Below are 22,790 nucleotides of genomic sequence, written 5' to 3'. Positions count from 1 at the left end.
TGAATCGGAATCCTTAATCCTAATATCATAACATTTAATAACTCCATTAATTCAATAAAATGTAATTCTTTGTTATGGGCGAAAAAAAAAATAGCTATTTTATTTTTCAAATGTTGTGCTTTTTTTTTCTTTATAGTAAAAGATGTTGTGGCTATTTTATATTTATAGCTAGTAATAATAATAATAATATTGGTAATTAATTGTAACATTAATTATTTCCCAACCATATAGCTTTATTATATGTAAGATACGTATATCAAAGTTTATAAACATTAATAACAACCCAAAATTTTATATTTGTGTGATATTTACACTCAATTATACATAATAATTATATTATGATTACAAAAAATACAACTAATAAGCAATATAAATCATGTAACACATATCGTGATTACGAACCAGTACTAGAGAATTAGGAATATAGAAGGGAGATAGAATAGGAACCGTGGAGAACTGAGTTTAGTAAACAAGTTTTTTTTTTTTTTTTTTTTTTTTCTTTACTTCTCCAATTTACTGTTTTTCTATAAAATTATCCAATTTTCCCCTTTGGTAAACAACCGCTTCAATTCTATACAACTTTTGAAATAAAAGTTCTATGAGGAAAAATAAGTTCCACCAATCAAAAAAAAAAAAATTTAAAAATGCACATATCAAACAATTTATGAAGTTTTTGTTTTTTGAAAGATAAATATATTAATTCATATTCAACGGAAGAGCATTACAAATGATGGTGGGAGGGTTATAGAACTACTTCGAGTAATTAGACAGAAACATACTAGTTGACTAGTACATGAGTGGCTGCCTGATTCGTTGATAGCCCGGTGAACACTAAATTAATATGAGCAAACATACTCATTAAGTTTTTAATTTTAGATAAAATAAATTGAAAGGAATAGTCGGCTGCCGTAGAGTCGATGCTTTGTACCACATTAGTGAATCATTCTTAACGATTATTACTTTGTCAAAATTATGTGACTTCAACTAACTAAGAGATTCTCAGATGGATACTGCCTCTATTTCCTTGGGACTATATAGTCCTCTCCACGATGCTCCTCTAACTGCAACAAAGTGACCAAGGTCATCCATCAAAACACATCTGAATCCCAACATTTAACACATCAAAACACATCTGAATCCCAATTGCACCAATGTTACATGTCGATTTTTTAATCCTTGCATGAGAACCAACTTTCTCATGAGTTCATGAAAATCAATCTTATTCATTAAAAAAATAGATCTATAAAAGAGATTAATTGGAAGGATTAAGCATGTGTGTATATTAACTTACGGTCTGTGCAATAAAAAAAATCCCAATTAAAAAAAGCAGACGAATTGTGTATATTAAACATTATGATATGTGCATATTAAACATGTGTTGTGTGCAACATAGAGACATTTTTTCTAAATTATAATTGAAGGAAGCTAGAGGCAACAACATTCTGCCTCCTTCCAGATTGGAGATGAGGTTACAAATATGGCCAATTAATTGCTATGGTACCCACAAATTTTTAAAAAATGACAATATTTTTTTACTAGTAATATATTGGTCATGAGTAAAATAAATTTAATTGCATCATTTTAATGAGTTTGAGTAGCAAGTATAATACTATTGACTTTCCAATAAACTTGAATGTGTAAAATATGATAGTCAGTCTTACCCCCCCCAAAAAAAAAAAAAAAAAAAAAAAAAAGTGGTAGTCAACTCGTCATTAGAGCCTTAGAGGCATAGACCGTAGTCATTATGAGGACACCACAAGATGACAATGAAAAAAGAAGAAAAAAAAAAGAGTGAGGGACCCACCATAATTATTAATAAATAAATATTTTTTAAACAATTATTAATAAATATTAATTTTCATGTATCTTTCCATCAAAGAAAGGGCCTCATCACTCCAATACCCTTCTTTTCCGCACCGTGTTGGCTGCAGCTTTTTATTTTTATTTTTTCGCGCCCCACAGACCGCACCACAGTAATACACTAATACATATATATTTTTATGAATATTATTACCTATAATATTATGAAGATGAATTAAAAAAAGAACGCAATAACATTATGCGTATTATTGAAAACTTAAGATGCTTCATATTTAATATTTAAACTTATATTCCAAATTCTCAAATGGTCATTCTCCATATGTCTCGCGATCTAATTTGTAGTGAAATTTGTCCCACCGTAAATCTGCCAAAATTTGGAAAATATAAAAATTTGCTATTTTACTAAATCATTAAATGAAAATATAAGAAATAACTGAATTTCAAAAAAGACATGGTTATAAATTTAAGACAACTGATTTCAAAAAAGATTTAAATTTAATTTTGATGGCAATTTTGTACTTACCAATTAAGTTACCCTAACATTAATGCCATCAAGACTGTGGACCAAGGGAATGTTCATATATGTATGTTTGATAGAGGTTTCAATGTAAAATGTATAAAAATGCTATTTTTTTCTTACAAAAGAATTATGATAACTGGAATGGTTCATATTGCAAATCAATCCTTTTTCACTTATTATGAATGCAGAAAATTTAGGGATGTATGTTGTTGTTTTGTTATTAATAAATGTTTGTCAGTAAACTAATGTCTGTCAGTGACCTAACCCATCTTCTTCTTCTTCCCCCTCCGGCGGCTCAACTATCCTTTAAACAAAAACAACTTCAAATTCGTTAAGATGGGTCGGCGCTAACTCTTTCAGCTTCAATTATTCTTTCGTCTTCTGCCCTTTTTGTCGTCTGGGAATGGAAGCCCAACATTCTTCTTGGATTTGCAGTGTCATGAGGGGTTCTTTTTTCTAAGTGTTTTTTTGTAATTCTTGATTGGTTGTTTCAATGTTTCACCTCTGAGATTGGGATCTTCTGTTTCCCCAAAGAGGAAAGTTGAGATTGGCCTGCTCGCTATCATTGGGGGCTTTCAAGAAAGGATTTTTTTTTTTTTTTTTTTTTTTAAAGGAGCTTGGTTAGAGGTTGGAGTGGGAAGCTATGGTGAGGAAACATGGATGGCAGCTTCCGGCACACACCTTTCAGGTCTGCCTTTTTGGTTTTCCTACTTTTCTTAATGTGGTGATGTTTTTCTTGTTCAGTATCTGCTCATAGGATTTAGTAAAGACACTACTAAGAATTGCATAAATGTTGCTTAGTTTTATGAACCTACTAAAGGGAATTCAACTTTAAATCTCATCCCTGTGCATACTTGGGTTAGGAATTGTGTTTTCAATTTTGGAATCCTTTTGGGCTGGAGTGGGCAGGAAAGATAATGGATTTAGAGAGTTTAAGGTGGAAAAAAGTAGCTTTGGTCTTAATTTTGTGCCTCAGTGGGTAATTACATAACTGTATGGTGTGAATAACTTGCCCACAAAGGCGAAATTCCTCGCCCCTGATAGGCTAATGGAGGGGTAAATCACGGTGATTCAGCAGCCCCTTGATACCAAATTGAAACATGTGCTCTATTTCAACTAAAAGCCTAAGCTGATAGTTGGATTGCACGTTAATGGCTATATGCTCAACATCTACCACCCAGGAACTAACCGGTGCGGGTTGCATGGTGTGAATAACTGCATATTGTTAATGGATGCGAATTTTGTTGCTTTCTTGGTAGTTAACCATAGTTGATGAGCTATTTTGGGAGACCTTATTTGAGTTCTTCATGTTTCAAATATGTGCATTTGCAAGTACATTTTCTAATTTTTGACTGCTTTTTGTAGGTCGTTGCAATAACCGTTTTCTGCTTATTAGTGGTTGCGTTTTATGCTTTCTTCTCTCCTTTCCTTGGAGGACACGTTTGGGAGTATGTACTGGTTGGAGTCTATTCACCAGTGGTACGTGGATTGACTAAATATTGGAATAACCTGCCCACCTTGTTGGATATGGCAGAGATTTTGTCCTTAATTTATGCTTCGATAACAAGTATAATCTTTTGTGGTTGCAGGCACTCCTGGTTTTTATTCTTTATGTTCGGTGCACTGCAATTAACCCTGCAGATCCGGGTATAATGTCAAAGTTCGATTCTGAGCTATTAAGCAATATGAGCCCAAAGCATGGACTTTCTGCAAAAAATACATCTGGGAAGTTTGAAGGACTTGGCGGAGATGCAAATTCTTCTCCTTCTTCAGTCTCGAGAAGTTCATTTGGTGCATCGCACTCTGTTAAGAGAAGTCAACCGGAAGCTGACAGAACAGATGGTCGAGTAGTTTCTTCTAGAAGGAGGTCTTCTTGTTGTAAGATTGGAGGAATCTTCTGTGCCTTGTTCGTACACGAGGATTGTCGCAAACAAGACGGTGGAGGTGATCAGGAAGGTGCGAGCGAAGATGCTTTGTTCTGCACACTGTGCAATGCCGAGGTATTTATGGCACGTTTGGTTCGCGGAATAGGCCTGGAATGAAATAACATTCCCAGCAATAGGCATATTCCTTTGTTTGGTAAAAACTTCTATTCCCAGGAACAACAATGGGAATGACATATTCCCCTTGCAAGGGGAATACAGATTCCGCACACTGTGCAATGCCGAGGTATTTACGGCATGTTTGGTTTGCGGAATAGTCTTGGAATGGAATAGCATTCCCAGGAATAGGCCTATTCCTTTGTTTGGTAAAAACTTCTATTCCCAGGAACAACAATGGGAATGACATATTTCCCTTGCAAGGGGAATACAGACTCCCCCTCTTGATATTAGGCTATTCCTGAGAACTCAGGAATAGCCTAAAGTTGTTATTTCCTATTTTACCCCGCGCAAACGTTTATACTTCAAGGGAGCTATAATTTGAAAGTACCGAGTTATATAGACGGTCTTCATATCAAGATTGTTGAGTGCTATACATTCCTAGTTTGATGCCCTTTTTGGATTATTTTTGCTTCTTTGCTTGCAGGTATGCAAGTTTAGTAAACATTGTAGAAGCTGTGACAAATGTGTTGACGGATTTGATCACCATTGTCGGGTATATCTTATAGCTTTGCAGAAGGCATATTTTTTTATTTTTCGTCCCTTCTGACTAACCTAGCTTTATTTTGTTCGGGAAGCTGACCAAATTTGTCGAAAATTGCAGTGGCTAAATAACTGTGTCGGGCGAAAAAATTATGCTACCTTTATATCTCTTATGGCCATCAGTCTAGTATGGGTACGTTTTATGGCAAATAGTTGGTTGAATATGAAGAAAAGAAAAAAAAATAAAAAATCTCCGGTTTCTGACTCCTCTCTCTCTCTCGCCACTCGTACACACACGAATGTGCAGCTTGCTATTGAAGCCGGGACTGGAGTTGCTGTTTTGGTTCGGTGCTTTGTGAATAAAAAGAACATGGAGGCTGAAATAGTCGACAGATTAGGGAATGGTTTCTCTCGGGCTCCATTTGCAACCGTTGTGGTAATTTGGTTTCGCTCACCCCGCACTGTTGTGGAATTATCCAATAGCGCCATAATATAAAATTGCGTTTTTGCGTTTTGCAGGCTGTTTGTACAGCGGTTTCTGTCCTGGCTTGTGTGCCCTTGGGTGAACTCTTCTTTTTCCACATGATACTGATTAGAAAGGTAGATCGTCGTATATTTTTCAGCGTTGTTTTAGAAAAATATAAGAAAATAAAAAAGTTTATTTACGACCAAATGGAGCATTTTTGTCTTGTGTCAGGGCATTACAACGTACGAATATGTTGTTGCAATGAGGGCGGCCATGAGCGAGGCCCCGGGGGGAGCATCTATAGATGAGGAGCAGGGAAACATTCTACTCTCTCCAACGGGTTCTGCAACGACTGGTTTCAGCGGTGGAAGCTCGTTAGGCCTGCAGTATAAAGGAGCGTGGTGCACCCCTCCTCGTGTGTTTGTTGATTATAACGTAACTATCTCACGGTTTTGCCCTTTCTCGTCTTCGATTTTTCCGCTCTTTTCTTGTTGCAGTAACTGATGACATGAATGTGTTCTGACTCTTGTGGAGCAGGAAGAAGTTGCGCCTCAATTGGAACCGGGAATAGTCCCGTCAACGGTTGATCCAGACGCAGCTGGCTTCGAGGACAAGGGAAACAAGGCATCTAAGCGGCCCGTTAAGATCAGTGCGTGGAGGCTCGCCAAGCTGGATTCGAGCGATGCTATGAAAGCTGCAGCTAAAGCCCGAGCATCGTCGTCGGTCCTACGCCCTATTGACAACCGTCGTTTGGGTGATTCTGAGCTAAGCTCGAGCGAGAATATGAGTGTGAGAAGCAGTATGAGTGGTGACACGGGTGGAGGAAACAAAGACACGAGAAACGAACTGAGGATTTCTCCGTTTAGGAACTCGTTTGCGCCTAGTCAAGGCAGCCGGGACGAGTACGAGACGGGCACCCAAAGCATGAGTAGCTTCAGCAGCCCGAGCCATGCTCACGAGGCGGTCACGCTAAGCCCCCTCCCACGGGCTGCTACTGCACTAAATGGCATTATTATCCCCGAGCAGGCTCGGGCGCCATTGGCTAATAACACCCGCCCGTTATCTTTCACCTCTTCGGACTTCGATGAAAAGATCGTGCAGAGAAGTGGCGCTGCTGACCCGTTACTGCTCTCTGCAGTCGCTCCACCAACGTCTCTCCTCAGAGACGTTAAACGAACATCTGTTGTCTGGGATCAAGAAGCCGGGAGGTACGTATCTGTCCCCGTCTCAGCTGCAGAAGCTCGTGGCAGACCGTCTTTACTATCAAATCCTATCCCTCTCCCTCGAGAGCCTTCCCATCCAGCACCAAAGCCTCCTCCGGTCCAGCAGTCCGAGAAGCTGATGTACAGCGGGGAGTCTATATTCTTCGGTGGCCCTCTGTTTCGCGGGCCCATCAAGGACAGTATGAAGAACGAGAGAACCTCCGGATCAGGAAATGGACTTGAGAGGCTGCCACTGAACTTGCCTCGGGAATCCAGGTTCAAGAGAGACGGCGCCTCCCACCAGCTTCCTGTGTTCGCCCCCGGGGATTTGGTCAGGCCACAATAAGTAGGCGATTGTAATGTGTTTTGTATTTTAGAGCATTTGGCATTTGCAATGGGGGGTTGGGGAATTGAGTGTTTTGAGAAAACAGAAGAAATCTCTGAAGGGAGGTAAGATTTAGGCCTCCAGGAACCTGCAGCCTAGTGATTTGATTCAACTAGCAGGCAGAGGTTCCAGTGGTTTCTTCTTCAATCAATTTCCTAACTTTTACCACGATGTATTATAGAGCAGATGGACTCGTAGACCCACTTTACCCTTTCAAAATTTGATTTATGAGATCAAAAACTCTCTTCCTTGACGTACTTGGGTAGTTCAAGTGGTCAACTAATTAACATGTATTTTTGTTTTTAAGAGTAATGTCATAATGTGAGGGTTCAAATCCCAATCCCAAACTTAAAGAGTCATTGTGAAATTTTGACCGATCACTCAAAACTCAGAAATCTAAGTCAGTAAAAGAAAACTGTACTTTTATGCAAAAATTGCAATCACTAGAATTTAGGGGCAAATTATACCAAGGACCAAAGACTCTGGTCTCAAAATAACCCTTCAGTATGTTAACACATTCTGTACAAAAATAACCTTCAAATTGAATTGACATATTCTATCAGTACAACTTGGAACCATTAACTGTTCAAGCTATCAAAATTCAAATATTTTGACATAAAATATTAAACTAAGATTAAGAGAGTAAATAGAGAGAGGATAGGATGAATCTAAGGTTTGGTCTGTTTTTGAGCCTTTTTTCTAGCAGTCCTCTCTTTAAATCTAAGGGCAGGGTTGAATCCTCCTCCATTTTCGGAATCTACTTTTTCATCCAACTCTCTGAAAGACTTCTGCGAATTGCATTCACAAGAGATTTGTAAGCAAATGTTGTAGGAAGGAGAGATAAAGGAATTGAGTTCCAGTATGGTACCTCACTCATCTCCATGAAGCTTACGGCGTAGAAAGTAAGAGCAGCTACGGCAACTATTCCGACTACCGGCACACCAAACTGTTGAAACCCATCCATTTCTTCTTTGCGTATCTTTTAGCTTCAAATCTGGTCCGGTTTTTGCTCCGTTGATATGGTGAGACAATAGAGCAATATAGTTTGTGGTTGTGGATAAGGTTAAGGGATATACGGGTCTTCGCACAAGCACGAGATAGACCACGATAACCAAAACAAAATAACAATATTGCCTCTCGTATTTTGAGATTATGACATTACTATAGCCACGCGCTCCCATTAAGACGTTTTTCTTAATTTTATATTTTCAAATAACAATTAAAGTTATTTTCAAAAAAAAAATAATAATAAAGATTATTGGTATTGTTGAAAAAAAAATGTTTTAAGGGGTTATAGTATGTGCTAATTATATGCTACTATGTTTGGAAGTTGTTTACAAAATATTATTAGTGATCATTTTTATAGATAATTTTCTTTGAAAACATAATATTTTGTTGAGAAAATCTCTATGTTTGTTGTGATGTGAAGCCTACATTGAAGTTAAGCATTATAAAGCCTTATGGCTAATTATTTTGGATGTGTGATTATATGCCGTATTAAACCTATTTTACAGGATGAGGGTGTTACAATTGCTAAGTCTTTAAATAATCCGCAATTATAAGAGACCCCTGTTATATCCGTATAATCAAGAAACATGTTTAAATACTAAAAATGGTATTTTATTAAGGGCAGCTGCAAACATTTCTAGTTGAACTAATCTTGCATCTATTTCATATCCGATTGATTATACAAGTATATAAATATCCAAATGAAAGTAAATTCCTATCCACTATAGACCCATATATTGTAAATTCCTTAGAAATCACAAGTAGTGAAAATCTGTTGCAGGAGACAGGTAGCAATATGCAACTGGATATGCACCATGCTGTTTAATACTGCCATTTGATCTATGCCCCGGAAACTAGAACAACCTTCATTTCAATTATGAAGGGGTTCACCAGTAAGAAGCAACAAGAATAAATCAACAATCTAAATCTATGAAATCCCACACATTTCATTGTTAATGTTACTCGATCATCAATACATACACACTAGAACCCAGAGATCATACACCGTAAATTCCTTAGAAATCACAATACTGTAATAAAAAATTGTTGCAGGAGACAGGTAGCAATGTGCAACTGGAAATGCACCATGCTGTTTAATACTGACTTTCGATCTATGCTTCGGAAACTTGAACATCCCTCATTTGGTTTTATGAAGGGGTTCACCATTAAAAAGCAACAACAATAAATCAATATCCTAAACCTACAAAGTCACAGGCATTTCATTGATATGTTCCAATCCCTACCCAAACAAACCACTTCCAATTCAAGTCTGATAAGAGGAAAAAGACCATTAGTAGTAGGATTAGATCAATTCTGTGAAATAACAATCTAAATCTATATAGTCCCACACATTTCATTTGTAATGTTACTCTATCATGGATACATACACTGTAAATTCTGTGAAGTAACAAAAAACTGTAATAGAAATTTGTTGCAGGAGACAGGTAGCAATGTGCAACTGGAAATGCACCATGCTGTTTAATACTGACATTTGATCTATGCTTCGGAAACTTGAACATCCCTCATTTGGTTTATGAAGGGGTTCACCATTAAAAAGCAACCACAATAAATCAATATTCTAAACCTATACAGTCACAGGCACTTAATTGACATGTTCCAATCCCTACCCAAACAAACCACTTTCAATTCAAGTTTGTTCGAGGAAAAAGATCATTAGTTGTAGGATTAGATCAGATATATTGGTCTATGCTTTCATTGACACGCACATTGTACTGCATTAACAATGCCCGTAACGCCTGTGAAAGCAACCTAATCAACACCATATGCTTCTCAACATAAGAAGCAACAACAATAAATCAAAATTCTAAACCAATGAATTCACAATCATTTCATTGACATGTTCCCAATCCCTACACAAAACAAACCACTTTCAATTCAAGTCTGTTCGAGGAAAAAGATCATTAGTAGTAGGATTAGATCAGATATTTTGCCCTATGCTTTCATTGACACGTACATTGTACGTCATTAACAATGCCCGTAACGCCTGTGAAAGCAACCTAATCAAACACCATATATGCTACTCGGCAACAGTTTATATTATTCCAACTTCAATAACAAAGACAAACATGAACTTAATGTAAGTTTCAACGGTAGATAGAAATGATGAAACTGTAAATACTAGACTATGTCAAGCAATATATCAATACTCAGGAACTAAGCAATAATTAACGAGAGAAATGAAATATATTAGAAATTCGATTGTCACATATAATAAGGATAACATCTTCAAGTAAACAAAATCCAGTTGAAAAAATTACTAAGAGAAACAGACAAAAAGCTCATAGGCTGAGAGTATTTATGTATTGATCTACTCAGAACCTGAGTTTGGAAAAGAACCACCTGTTCTTCCCAGTTTTGAACCGATCTTCGAGACGAGCTTTCGCCTCTTTCGCGGCAGCGACTCTCTTGTCCCGCGACTGAAGGCAGTCGGGGGTGACGGCGTCTTTCAGGTCAACGTCCAGGGTGTAGCGCGTCGGCATAATGTGGTTGTAGTTAACGAGCTTGACGAAAGTCCTCACGCGAGACTTCTTCGCCTGCTTCTTGGCGGAGTCCTTGCGGATCACCTTGCTCGGATACTTGGCGATCCCGGCGACAAGGCAGTGGCCGTAGGGGCGATCGCGAGTGCCGTCGTCGAAGGACTTCACGATGACCGCCTTCTTGCCGGCATAGCGGCCCTGAAGGAGAATAACGGCCTTGTTAGGCTTGAGAAATTTCACCATTTTCGACGCTAGCCGCCGCTGCTTACTGCTGCGAGACGAAAATGAAACCCTAAGGTTGAGGTTGCAGATGGTTTCTGAGCTTTATAAAGAAGTTATATACGAGTGTCACGTGCGCCCGGTTCCTCTGTGGAGCCCTAGATATTATTTGGGCTGACTCTACTTTTTGGACAATGGTTCAGCGGTCCAGCCCTGGTTTATTGGGCCATCTACAAGGCCCAATATTTGTAATTACTTAAGATTAATAAGAGTCTAGATCAAGAGCACGAACAACGGAAAACAAAGAGATTGAAAAATAGTTCATATAGTTAAATTTGGGCAAGGCCTTCCGAGCTAACAAATGGGCGACATTGTTCGCAGACTGTTTAATTAACAAAAAGTGGATTGGGGTTTCCTTGAGGACACATTAGAGAAGTTTGGATTCCCGGGAAATCTTATCAACCTAATTCTTTTTGCTTTACGTGAGAGTGATATCTCCATTCTTTGGAACGGTGGCTGGCTTCCGTCCTTCACACCGGGGCGGGGCATCCGTCAAGGTGATCCGCTTGCCCCCTACTTATTTAATCTCATCATGGAGCGTCTGGCTTACGATATTCAGGACATGGTAACTGCAAAAATTTGGAAGCCGTTACATGTGACCCGTGGAGGGATTGGTCTCTCTCATCTTTTCTTTGCGGATGACTTGCTGCTCTTTGGAGAAGCTTCGGATAGCCAAGTTGAGGCAGTTATGAACTGTCTTGACATGTTTAGTAAGGTCTCTGGCCTCAAGGTAAATTACTCTAAATCCCTTATCTTCTGCTCTCCAAACACTTCTGCAGGTATGAAAAGAAGGATCGGCGAAAAGACGGGTATTCCAGTGGGAGATCATCTAGGCACTTATCTGGGTATTCCCATGCTTCATAAGCGTGTCTCTAAACACACTTTCTCTTCCATCATCGATAAAATGAGGAATAAGCTATCAATGTGGAAAGCAAGTGCGCTAAGTATGGCGGGTAGGAGAACGTTGGTCCAAACTTCTCTTGCCACGGTCCCAACGTACACCATGCAATCTTTGGCCATCCCGGTAAGTACTACTAAGGATATTGACAAGCTTTGCAGGAATTTTCTCTGGGGACATGCCGAAGACACGAGGAAAATCCACACAGTCAACTGGGGTGAGATCTGTAAACCCCGGGACGCTGGGGGCCTTGGTATTCGTAGAGCTATTGATTTCAACATGGCGTTTCTCACCAAATTGGCCTGGCAAGTCTCGACCAATCAAAGCAAACTTTGGGTTAAAGTCATTCGTGAGAAGTATATTAAAAATGGGGACTTCTGGACTGCCTCCAACACTGGCAATCCCTCTTGGGGCTGGCGTAGCATCTTGAAAGGCAGACAAATTCTTAAAGATGGGGTGCGTTGGAAAATTGGCACTGGTTCCTCTATTAGCTTTTGGCATGACCGGTGGATGGGAGATAAAGAACTTTCCTCTCTTATTCCCCTCCCCATACCTGACGCTGATTATCATAAAACAGTTAGTCACTTCATCTCAGACAGCAACGATTGGAAGGTGGCTGAATTAGAACCACTTCTACCGGCTTCTATGGTGGACTGCATTCGCGCTATCCCCATCCCCGTCTCAAGCGGCTCTTACGACAGAATCTTTTGGCCTCACTCAGGTACTGGCATTGTCACTGTTAGTTCTACTTTTTCCTTTATTTCAGGTACAGGGGACGAGTCAGACTCCTATGATTGGCTATGGCGCACCAAGTGTCCGGAGAAGATAAAAATTTTCATGTGGAAGATTGCTAAGGATGGTCTCCTAGTGAACAGCGAACGGGTAAGGCGTGGCCTCGCAGTAGACGGAATCTGCCCGATTTGTGGCACTGGTGAAGAGTCTCTTGACCACCTTTTTAGACAGTGTGAAAGGACGATCGACTGTTGGCGCCTTGCTGCTTCTCCACCTGGGTTCAACACCATCAACCACCTTCCTCTCTTCAACTGGATGAGGTTGGCCTGTACGGATGGTCTCCAAGGTGCTGCTAATGACACCTGGCGGCACCTCTTCCCCTTCATCTTGTGGCATATTTGGAAGGCTAGGAATACAGCTATCTTCAACAACCTTTGGGCGTCCGCTTTGGACATTCTCAACTCAGCGAAAGCAGAAGCGGAAGGATACCAATGCGCCCTAAGGAAATTCAATGGCCCGTTGGTAGCTAAGCAAACATGGGTTCACTGGCTCCCACCACAACCGGGGATAGTGAAACTGAATACAGATGGGGCGAAACGTTCCTCCACTGGCGTCGCTAGCGCGGGGGGCGTCCTACGCGATCACCAGGGTAGATGGATCACGGGTTTCACTACTAAAATTGGTATTACAGATAGCTTCGTTGCGGAGTTATGGGGTCTCCGGCAAGGTCTTTGCCTCGCAAAAGATCTTGGTCTACACTCTTTGTTGGCAGAAGTGGACTCTTTGGCAGTGGTGCAAGTTCTAAAGGGAGATACAAGTTCTTCTCCGGAAGCGAACACGCTTATTTCTGATTGTAAAACGCTTATGCGGTTCTTCCCAGTCTTTGACATTGTTCACACTCTCCGAGAAGGCAACCAGTGTGCGGATTTTCTAGCTAATTTGGGACAAAGTTCTCCGTGGGGGGTGACTATCCTTCCCCATCCTCCCGACGGGCTCACCACATCCTGGATCGCGATGCGAATGGCGTAGCTACGAGACGTGTTATTTAGTTCCCTTGGGGCCTTGGCCCCTTCCCTCTACCAAAAAAAAAAAAAAAAAGAAGTAGATATTAGAAAAATCTCTAGCTATTTTATTAGCATCATGGGTAATGAGATCAAAAGATGAATGCAAAAACTGAGGGGCCGTTTACTAACTGGAAATTTCTGAGAATTTCCGGAAACTGGAAAATAGAAAACAGAAAACATGTTTACTAACACAATTTCCATTTTCAAAACTGAAAATAATTTTTGAAAATTTCCGAAAAACTGAAACACACTTAAAAACTGTTTTCAAAATAGAAAACAGAATCATCTATCATCTATTTAGTTATATGTCACTATAACCACATTACTATGATTACATTAATTATCATCTTATTTTACTTATCACTATCTTCTATATTTTCTACTTACCTTACTTATTTAAACATAATTTATTTGCTTACACTTTAAAGTTAGACATTATTTACATTATCAAAATTAAGAATTAAACTCTATATAATGTTTTAGATTTTGATTGAACTCAATAAACTAAATTTTAGGTGAAAACTAAAAAATTAGAAAACAAAAAACAGAGAACAGTTTTATGTTAGTAAACAAATTTTCTAAACAGAAAACAGAGAATTGAAAACAAAGAATGAAAATTGAAAAATTAGAAAATGAAAACAGAGAACAGTTTTCTGTTAGTAAACGGACCCTGATTCTTCATTGCATTGACAACGTTGATGCAATCTGTCTCCACCTGAACATGATCCAGATTCAGCATCTTCAGCCATTTTAGCGTATCTCTAACTCCCATAGTCTCCGCTTATGCTGGTTTAAAAACTCCTTTCTAGAGAACTTCTTTGACAGTAACAAAAGACCCGATTGAATCCCTCATAATGAAGCCAAACCCCATCTTTGATTACTTTTTGTTTGATAGAAAAATTAATTAATAAATTAACACCCGTTTTGGTTCATGAAACAAATATTTGAGAATGAATGGAATTGAAATTTCATATCAAATACAGTACCATGAAGAATAATTACATTGTTTAATTGATAGAAAAAAATTGCTGGAAAAATATTTATTCTATTGTTTGGTTTGGTTTTAAATTGCTATGAAAAATGAGTATAAAGACTAATATATATATAATAATAATAATAATAATAATAATAATAATAATAATAATAATAATAATAATAATAATAACAACAACAACAACGTTCTACTGGACAACATTGTCCTACTAATTTTTATTAATAATACTAAGGGCGAGGAGTCGAAAACTTTTTCTTCATTCTTGAGGAAAACATTTTTCAGTAGCTAATAGCAAATATTTGATTGTATTATTGTTTTGTCCATATGATAGTGTTGGCAAAAAATTCAATAATAATTCTACGAAAAAATGATTATTGTTATTTATGGAAAAAATGGAAAAAATATGGGAAAGACAACCACAGGGACGAAAGGGTATTTCTGGTAGGTAGTTAGAACGAGTCACTCTTTCCTTAAAACCTTATTTGCCGCCTCCTAACGACGATGCTAGGAGCGTTGCGGCCAAGGTTTCTGGTTTTTTTGCTACATCCCAACGATGCTAGGAGCGTTGTGGACGAAGTTTACACGAGTCAAGCCTTTTAAGACTAATTTTGGAATTTGATTTGTACCCCTGCACGAGAGAGAACCTCTATGTTATACAATTCAATAAGCTTTAGAAAAAGCTCTTGTATAAAAAGTGGTGCAAACCCACTTCCCAAACCAATGTGAGAAAAAGACTAGTTTAAAGTCTTTCCCTTTTATTTCTCCAACTCAAATTGGTCTACTTTGATAATCAATTTCTCATTATCTGTTTTTGAGCATACAATATATCAATCTCTTCGTCTCAGTATGATGAACCTGAATCCACGTCAACCCGACCCAATCGGAAGTGGACCCCACTAATAATTGTACCATAAAATAGCCACTTAAAATGTCATTTTATGCATATTATTTGTTTAAACAATCCCCCACATGAATGAAAATTTGATTTTCGTGGTTGTTTTAAAATCGGAAACAACTGTGTTCAACGGTCGATCCCTGCATAGGATAGATAGGTGCCTTTCCTTGTGAAGATATACTTACTCTACTGGTTGTTCGATAGAACGCGATTCTTTGAACCGACTGTCGTTTGTGTAGACGATGACATATCTCACACAAGAACCTTCCAACCACGCTATGTTCTCATGATTGTGCCTGTTTTGGTCGTGAGTCACCGTTTCTGGTTCTGGAATAGTTTTTAAAGAATTGATCTCTATTCAATTGTCATTTGAAGCGACCCTCACTTCTCTCTCACATATGTGATTCTTTTTCAAGTATCCCGCATACTCGTACATGTCAAATGGCGATGAATCCATCTATGCTACCACCAATAACCCAATTGCACATACACACTACCAATAAAAAAAGAGAGGACATGTACTGAAAATGAAGACAATGATAATATAATGCTACCCAAACGAGAATTAATTTAAGAACAATTAGAAAAATTTAAACCAAAAATAGTAGTTATTTAGACTATCGTTTTTAGACTAGCGTTATTACAAAGTTGCAAATATTTATTTTAGTGACAATATAATCAATATCTCATATATTATCTTGCATTTATATACTTTAAATTACCAATTTAAAAAAACAAATTCAACATTTATTTACATATGCATAAACATCTTTGATATAATATTATATTAATATACTTTGAAATACTTATTTAAAAATATAATTGCATTATTCCATTCGCGCAAAGCGCGTAAAATAACTAGTTACTAAATAAACCTAAATGGATTGGCATTATTTGGATTTTATGAACTACACACTAAATCTGAATGGAAATTTAAATTGTAAGTAAACATAAGAGCAACACTATCAAAGGATATTTTGAGAAGAATGTCACATTAAATAACTCTTGTTCACGATCATAGCTGATGTGAGAATCAATTAATTGAGAAATAATTGGCTTGCAAAGACCCAAAATAATATCAGAGTTGTTTTTGTTTTTTTTTTTTTTTTTAAAGGAAGGGAGGTGCGGCCGCTGGGCGAGTCATAGTGGTCGCCAGCTGGCGGCCACTCTGACTTTTGTTTAACTTTTTATTTTATTTTTAAATGTCAGTTTTGTTATTTTTTATTTTTTCTTCTTATTCATTCACATTTTTATCTCTTTTTTAATCACACCTTACAAAAATCTCTCAATAATCGTACAGAAAATCAACTATTGTGGATGCTCTAAATAGTTAAGGAATATATATTTAAATATTTTAGATTATTGTGTATCTGAATTTAAAATTGGGTATGATATCGAACATTAAATGTTTGTCTATATTTGAATTGAAATTTTTGAAAATCAATCTGATCATAAAATTTGTTATAAATATAATAATTCATAGAGTTGATTATATTATTTGTTTTATATTTATAGGTAACAGTTTACTATAAGTTTGTTTGTCTTAATTGTATTTTGAGCAGTCTTTTGTGAGACCGTCTCACGAATTCTTGTCCGAGTCGAATCAAAATAAAAATGTAATGTCCATACTGAAAATGTAATACTAATCAATAATAAAATACTCCGTATTACATTTTTCTTATAAAGTAATAAATTTTTTATTTTCGTATTACATTTTTATCTCGACTGAAATAAAGATAAGTGAGATACTCTCACAAGATCTTTTGTAAAAGAAAAATAAAAAAATATATATATTATTTCTATATATACATTTACATCTACAAACTTAATAATAAGAAAGAATAATGCGTAGTATAGTTGTATAGTTGTATACACACCCAAAGAAAAATAAAAATCTATCAGTAGTACGGATGCGGGGGTACTGATTCTCTCTCTGTGCAAAAACGCATTCTCTCTCCTTTCACTTTCGTTGACCCCATTAGAGCCTCCTCTCCTCTCCTCAACTCCACCGTATATTTATTTCTACCTGCAACTCTACAATACACGCTACTTACTGTCTTCTATACTCTACCTGCTCCTTCATCATCCCTGTTTTCTGCCGAACCCTAGAATTCCAGTCATTCACGAAAAGCGCTTATTGTATTAGGTGAAATATTCACTTCTTTTGTCTATAGATGTATGTATATGTGTATGCGTATGCGTGTGCGTGTGTGAATCTGTAGGGGTTGCTGAGGCTCCGGATTTGCTAGCTGTTCTTCTGATTATGGAGAGATCCTCTGGACGGGATTTCAAGGACTTCACCGACTCCTCTAGTTCCGCTTCTGGTATTCAGCTCTCTGCTCTCTCTCTCTTGATTTTCAATTCTCGATTGTTGTTTTCAATAGGAGAGGAAGTGGTTGGAGTTTATTCCTTGATTTGTGGTTCTGGAGACTGGAGATTCTCTTCTAAGCCAGATTCTTTTGTTGTTTTGGATTGGGAGAATGCTGAGGCTTGGGGATTTGTGAAATGAGCTGACTTTTGTTTGTTTTGTGGGGTTCGGTGCAGATAGTGGAGTTTTCAACGCTTCTCAATATGCCTTCTTCGGGCGGGACATTGCGGAGGAAATTGAGTTGGGCGGTTTAGAGGATGAGGAGGTGCGGGAGGATACTAGTAGTAGCGGTGCTCCCGTTGCCGGAGGATTTGGCGGTGGCGATGATGGGGTGCATGAGTATCATTTATTTGAGAAAGAAGAGGTATGTTTTGTTTTGCTTTGCTTTGCTATGTTCTTGATTACTATCCTGGAAGTGGCAAGTAAATGAAGCCCAAGTATTGCTTGATTCCACTCACTGGGAAGAAATGTGCAAAATTATGAACTGAGGTTATTGTGTTTCATAAACAGAAGATGACAGAAACTGATAAGAATCTGCTACTTTATTTTTGAATATCCTATGATCTCAACGTGTTTCTGTGTGTATGTCTTTCCTCCTTGCTTTAGCTTCTGTTGATTATATTTTCAAGTTTGTTATGGTCGTTTACCTATGAGTTATTCCTTATCTATACTTGTGTTTGCAGCATTTGATATCTAGTTATTACATGATAATAACTTACTTGACTGACCTATGTGTTGCCTCTAATTCTTTATTTGCAGGGATCTGGACTAGGATCTTTATCTGATTTAGATGACCTAGCAACAACCTTTTTGAAGGTCAGCCAGATGGAATTTTCAATTCTGCAGCAATTAAACTCTTCGGTGTTATCTTCTTTCCCTTCATCATTGTACTAGAGTTTTTCATAGCATTTCTTCATTTTTTTTTTTAATTTTTTTTTTGAATTTGAAATCAATGTAATGTTGTTCTAATACTCATAGCAATTCTGATTTTGCCAATGGTATTTCTTTTTTAGTTTTGTGTTTGCTGTGTACACGAACGAAGCTGATAAAAACATGCATTGTAAATGATATTCAAGTGTAAAATTTCCTGTAAACTTGATGCTTTCAAGGATTATACTATTCTTAGAGGTTTTTATATGAATATTAAATTGTCTGTCCTAAGGCCTAACCTTTTCAGGATTACCTTTACCATAATTTACATGTAATGGTATAGGTTGAACATATTATATTTGCCATGATAATTTTATGCATTAGTCATCAATCATCATTATCATCTCATGCAAAAAGGTATTATATCTGTGCCAAGTTAATTATCATCATTTTTGTAGTACAATTTTTCTTAAATCATTGCTATCATCTTAGTATTCTTTTCTAGACTATAGGCTTTGTATTTTTCTTGTGACTTCACATAAATTCTCCTTCCAGTTGAACAGAGTTGTTGCAGGTCCAAGGCATCCTGGGGTTATTGGTGACCGTGGATCGGGATCTTTTTCAAGGGAAAGTGAGTATTCATATTCCAATATACATCCATGGTGTCATCATATATTGCTCAGTTTTTAAATTTATATTTATTACCTATTTGCATAGTGATTTTCCTTGCACTTGTCACAATATTTGCCATCACTTAACTTTTTGCAGAGAATGTGTTCTCTTATGCATCATATAGTTCCATATTGAAGGCATCTTTGGATATTACTAGTTATCAGTAAATAGGAAAGGTCAATGAATGGAACTAAAATGGGCTTACTCTAATTGTTTTCTAGGATGATCACAACCTGACCCCAGAGAAACTCACGGTTATTACTTGCTTTTAGTTGGACAAAGACACCAGGAAACAAAAAATCTAGAAATTTGAGCATGAATTCTACAATCTTTGCCTTAATCCATTTCTCCTGTCTTAAATTTGTCAATCGTAGGATTCTATATTAATGAAAAGTTCCGTGTAGGTTCATCTACAGCTGACTGGGCAAAAGATGCTGATCTTCCTGACTGGCTTGATCAACATTTCTCTGATACTGAATGTTACAGGGAAACCAAAAGATGGTCTTCTCAGCCACACCTCTCTTCTATACATCTTTCGGAGTCAAAACCACTTTATAGAACGTCTTCATATCCTGAGCAGCAACCACAGCAGCTACAACACTGCTCCAGTGAACCTATTTCAGTACCAAAATCTGCTTTTACTTCCTTTCCTCCTGGTGGCAGATCTCAACAGGGTTCACCACGTGGCTTTTCCCAACACCGTAATATTTCCTCACTTGGGCATCAGTCACCATTCTCTGCTACAAATTTGTCTTCTCTGTCAAATTCTAATGTGCATCTGTCTGGCTTTTCTCATGGGCTTCAGTATGGAAATATGCCCCAATTAACCTCTCCTGGTTTCTCTGTAAATAACCACCTACAAAACAGTTGGGCCAACCATTCAAACCTATTCCATGGTGATCATTCTAGTCTCTCAAACAACAGTTTGCCACATCAATTCCTGCAGCACAATGTGCTATTTTCACCTCAGTTGATGTCCTCCCAGCAGAGAAGACTACATCTTTCTGCTCAAGCATCTCTTCCCCATTTTCCAGTAATGCAGTCCCAATTGCATAATTCTCTTTCTGCGCCATCTCACCTGGGTAAATATGTACTATCTGATGTGAAAGATTCAAGACCTAAATCACATAAAGGTAAAAGTGTGCGATTTGCTCAACAAGGCCCTGATTCAGGTAGCCAGAAGAATGAAAGTAGTGTCTTGCAGTTCAAATCCAAGTATATGACAGGTGAAGAAATAGAAAATATTCTCAGAATGCAGCATGCTGGAACGCATTGCAATGATCCATATATAGATGATTATTACCACCAAGCTCGACTTGCTAAGAAGGCAGCTGAGTCTAGAGCAAAATATCGTCTCTGTCCAAACAAGGAGCAACCGTCACGGTCTCGTAATAGCACAGAGTTACTGCCTCATCTACGCGTTGATTCTCAAGGACGGGTTTCCTTTTCTTCCATTCGTAGGCCGAGCTCTCTTCTTGAAGCCAATCCACCAGGCTCTTCTGTTTGTGGCAGTAGTGAGCAGAAAGTACAAGAGACCCCTTTGGAGCAGGACCCTAAGTTTGCTGCTAGAATTACAATAGAGGATAGTTTCTATCTTCTTCTTGAGGTTGATGACATTGACCGGCTTCTTCAATTTAGTCAGCCACAAGATGGAGGTGCTCAGCTTAGGCGAAAGAGGCAGATGCTTCTGGAAGGTATGGCAGCTTCACTTCAACTTGTTGACCCACTTGGAAAAACTAGCGGCCCATCTGAGCTGAGTCCAAGGGATGACATTGTGTTTCTATGGTTGGTCTCTATTCCCAAGGGCCAGAAACTCATTTCAAGATACCTTCAGCTTCTCATTCCTGGTGGAGATCTTGCTAGGATCGTTTGCATGGCAATTTTTCGTCATCTAAGGTTTTTATTTGGTGGTCTATCATGTGAGCATGGGGCAGGTGAGACCATTTCTAATCTTGCAAAGACAGTGTCAACCTGTGTCAGTGGTATGGATCTTAATTCACTTAGTGCTTGTCTAGCTGCTGTAGTATGTTCCTCAGAGCAACCACCTCTCCGCCCACTTGGAAGCCCTGCTGGGGATGGGGCCTCGCTCATCTTAAAATCTGTTCTGGAAAGGGCATCTTACCTGTTAACTGATCCTCAGGCTGCAAACAGCTTCAGCATGCCTAACCCTGCCCTATGGCAGGCATCATTTGATGCCTTTTTCAAACTTCTTACGAAATATTGTGTTTGTAAATTTGATAATATAATGCAAGCAGTTGCACAGACAGAAACAAGCACAGACGTAATTAGTCCAGAGGTAGCAAGGGCCATAAACAGTGAAATGCCTGTGGAACTTTTACGTGCTAGCCTTCCCCACACAAATGAGCTCCAGAGGAAGATGTTAATGAATTTTGGCCAGGGTTCCATACCTCTTGCAGGATTCAACTCTCGTGGTGGAAGCAGCAGAAAAATAAATGCTGAGTCTGTGAGCTGTTAGCAGGGATGTCAAAGGTGTCATTACAATGTCCCAGTTGTATATACATAATTCTCAAGGTCATCACTTGGCTGCTTGTGCCATTGAATAGCCAGAAACAGAAACAAGGGTATGCATATACTATAGGCATCATTTTACTGCCTGTAGTGTTCTCTCTTTCATGTCAACTTGTTTTCTTCCCCTCCCCGTTCTCTTTGCACTCTCTCTGCATCTTCTCTTTTAGTTTTATTGTTCTCGTTTCTGGGTTAGAATATGTTCTCTCCTTGTGACAAGACAATGTCTTAATAACTTTGTATTATGTGAATGAGTGAAATTCTGTTCCAAGAGCTTTCTCTTATGCACTCTTTTATATAAAAAGCTTGAAGGGTAGAAATGTAGAATGTACAGGTGAACAATGAAGAGTTTCAGCTGCTGATGTGGTTTCTCTTTTGTAGCTCAGTTGCCATGTTTCAGGATGAGAGTTTGGTTCTGCAGGTTTGCAACCTTTTTCTTACAAGGACAGAATTGTAGTATTTAGATTTTGTTGAAATTATGGAAATCTAGGTTGGTTTATCTTTTTGTGGTTCTTTATTGGCTAGGGTCACAAGGTGGGCTTGAGGTACAATCGTTCTTGTAAATCGAAGATTTTGTTGACATATGGAATGTGTGACAAGGATTCAAACGAGTCAAGCCGAGCTTGAGTCTAGGCAGATTTGAGTTTGATCTTGAAATAGTTATAGTGACTCGAGTTCCAGTTTGATTGGTCTTAAAAATTCAAACTTTTGATTTTACTCATTTGCACCTCTACCTCTAGTGTGGGGTAACAAATGATCAGTGAATGTAGAAGAGAAAACTAAGGGAAAGCATCACACAGGCCTTCAACTGAAGGCCAACAAATTGGTTGATATGTACAAAACTAATAGGGGATGTTTGGTAAATAGTTGTTAGCTGATTGAGTTAGTGGGTTTGGCTAGTTGATAACATTAGCTGATTGTAGAAAAATGTGTAGTAAATTAGTTGTTAAGTGATAGCTGATTACATGCAAAATGACATTTTCAAAAAGCTGATCAAAAAAGTTGTTTTG

At 38.0% G+C, this 22,790-nt stretch overlaps 3 protein-coding genes and 1 long non-coding RNA gene across 4 annotated transcripts; 2 read left to right on the top strand and 2 right to left on the bottom strand.

Annotated features, from left to right (window-relative positions):
* Positions 1–2,512: 2,512 nt before the first annotated feature.
* Positions 2,513–7,226, top strand: LOC109149783 (probable protein S-acyltransferase 19). The gene is made up of 9 exons (XM_019297767.1): positions 2,513–3,029; positions 3,707–3,820; positions 3,931–4,341; positions 4,868–4,936; positions 5,045–5,116; positions 5,231–5,359; positions 5,443–5,523; positions 5,621–5,824; positions 5,927–7,226. The coding sequence occupies exons 1-9, from the start codon at positions 2,985–2,987 to the stop codon at positions 6,935–6,937; spliced, it is 2,136 nt and encodes a 711-aa protein (XP_019153312.1). The 5' UTR covers positions 2,513–2,984; the 3' UTR covers positions 6,938–7,226.
* A 272-nt stretch (positions 7,227–7,498) lies between these two features.
* Positions 7,499–8,121, bottom strand: LOC109149347. Its single transcript, XR_002048951.1, has 2 exons — positions 7,845–8,121; positions 7,499–7,764 (listed from the first exon to the last, which is right to left on the bottom strand). It is a non-coding gene; the product is annotated as an uncharacterized LOC109149347 (long non-coding RNA).
* A 2,039-nt stretch (positions 8,122–10,160) lies between these two features.
* On the bottom strand, positions 10,161–10,797 carry LOC109149845 (60S ribosomal protein L27). The gene has a single exon (XM_019297855.1). It carries the CDS (start codon positions 10,723–10,725, stop codon positions 10,318–10,320), a length of 408 nt encoding a protein of 135 aa, XP_019153400.1. The 5' UTR covers positions 10,726–10,797; the 3' UTR covers positions 10,161–10,317.
* Positions 10,798–17,207: 6,410 nt separating this feature from the next.
* On the top strand, positions 17,208–22,107 carry LOC109149339. The gene is made up of 5 exons (XM_019297056.1): positions 17,208–17,668; positions 17,889–18,076; positions 18,472–18,528; positions 19,138–19,213; positions 19,659–22,107. The coding sequence occupies exons 1-5, from the start codon at positions 17,608–17,610 to the stop codon at positions 21,728–21,730; spliced, it is 2,454 nt and encodes an 817-aa protein (XP_019152601.1). The 5' UTR covers positions 17,208–17,607; the 3' UTR covers positions 21,731–22,107.
* The last annotated feature ends 683 nt before the right edge of the window (positions 22,108–22,790 follow it).

The sequence above is a fragment of the Ipomoea nil genome, unplaced genomic scaffold (assembly GCF_001879475.1).
Source record: "Ipomoea nil cultivar Tokyo-kokei standard unplaced genomic scaffold, Asagao_1.1 scaffold2159, whole genome shotgun sequence".
NCBI classification, from domain to species: Eukaryota; Viridiplantae; Streptophyta; class Magnoliopsida; order Solanales; family Convolvulaceae; genus Ipomoea; species Ipomoea nil.
This window is presented reverse-complemented; position numbering and strand designations above follow the sequence as displayed.

Bases quoted from the DNA above. Each gene is read 5' to 3' on its own strand.
- LOC109149783 (XM_019297767.1), top strand. From the start codon at position 2,985: ATGGTGAGGAAACATGGATGGCAGCTTCCGGCACACACCTTTCAG. The intron at 4,937-5,044 runs GTATATCTTATA...CGAAAATTGCAG, and splicing joins GATTTGATCACCATTGTCGG to TGGCTAAATAACTGTGTCGG. The intron at 5,117-5,230 runs GTACGTTTTATG...ACGAATGTGCAG, and splicing joins TGGCCATCAGTCTAGTATGG to CTTGCTATTGAAGCCGGGAC.
- LOC109149845 (XM_019297855.1), bottom strand. From the start codon at position 10,725: ATGGTGAAATTTCTCAAGCCTAACAAGGCCGTTATTCTCCTTCAGGGC.
- LOC109149339 (XM_019297056.1), top strand. From the start codon at position 17,608: ATGGAGAGATCCTCTGGACGGGATTTCAAGGACTTCACCGACTCCTCT. The intron at 18,529-19,137 runs GTCAGCCAGATG...TTCTCCTTCCAG, and splicing joins TAGCAACAACCTTTTTGAAG to TTGAACAGAGTTGTTGCAGG. The intron at 19,214-19,658 runs GTGAGTATTCAT...AGTTCCGTGTAG, and splicing joins GGGATCTTTTTCAAGGGAAA to GTTCATCTACAGCTGACTGG.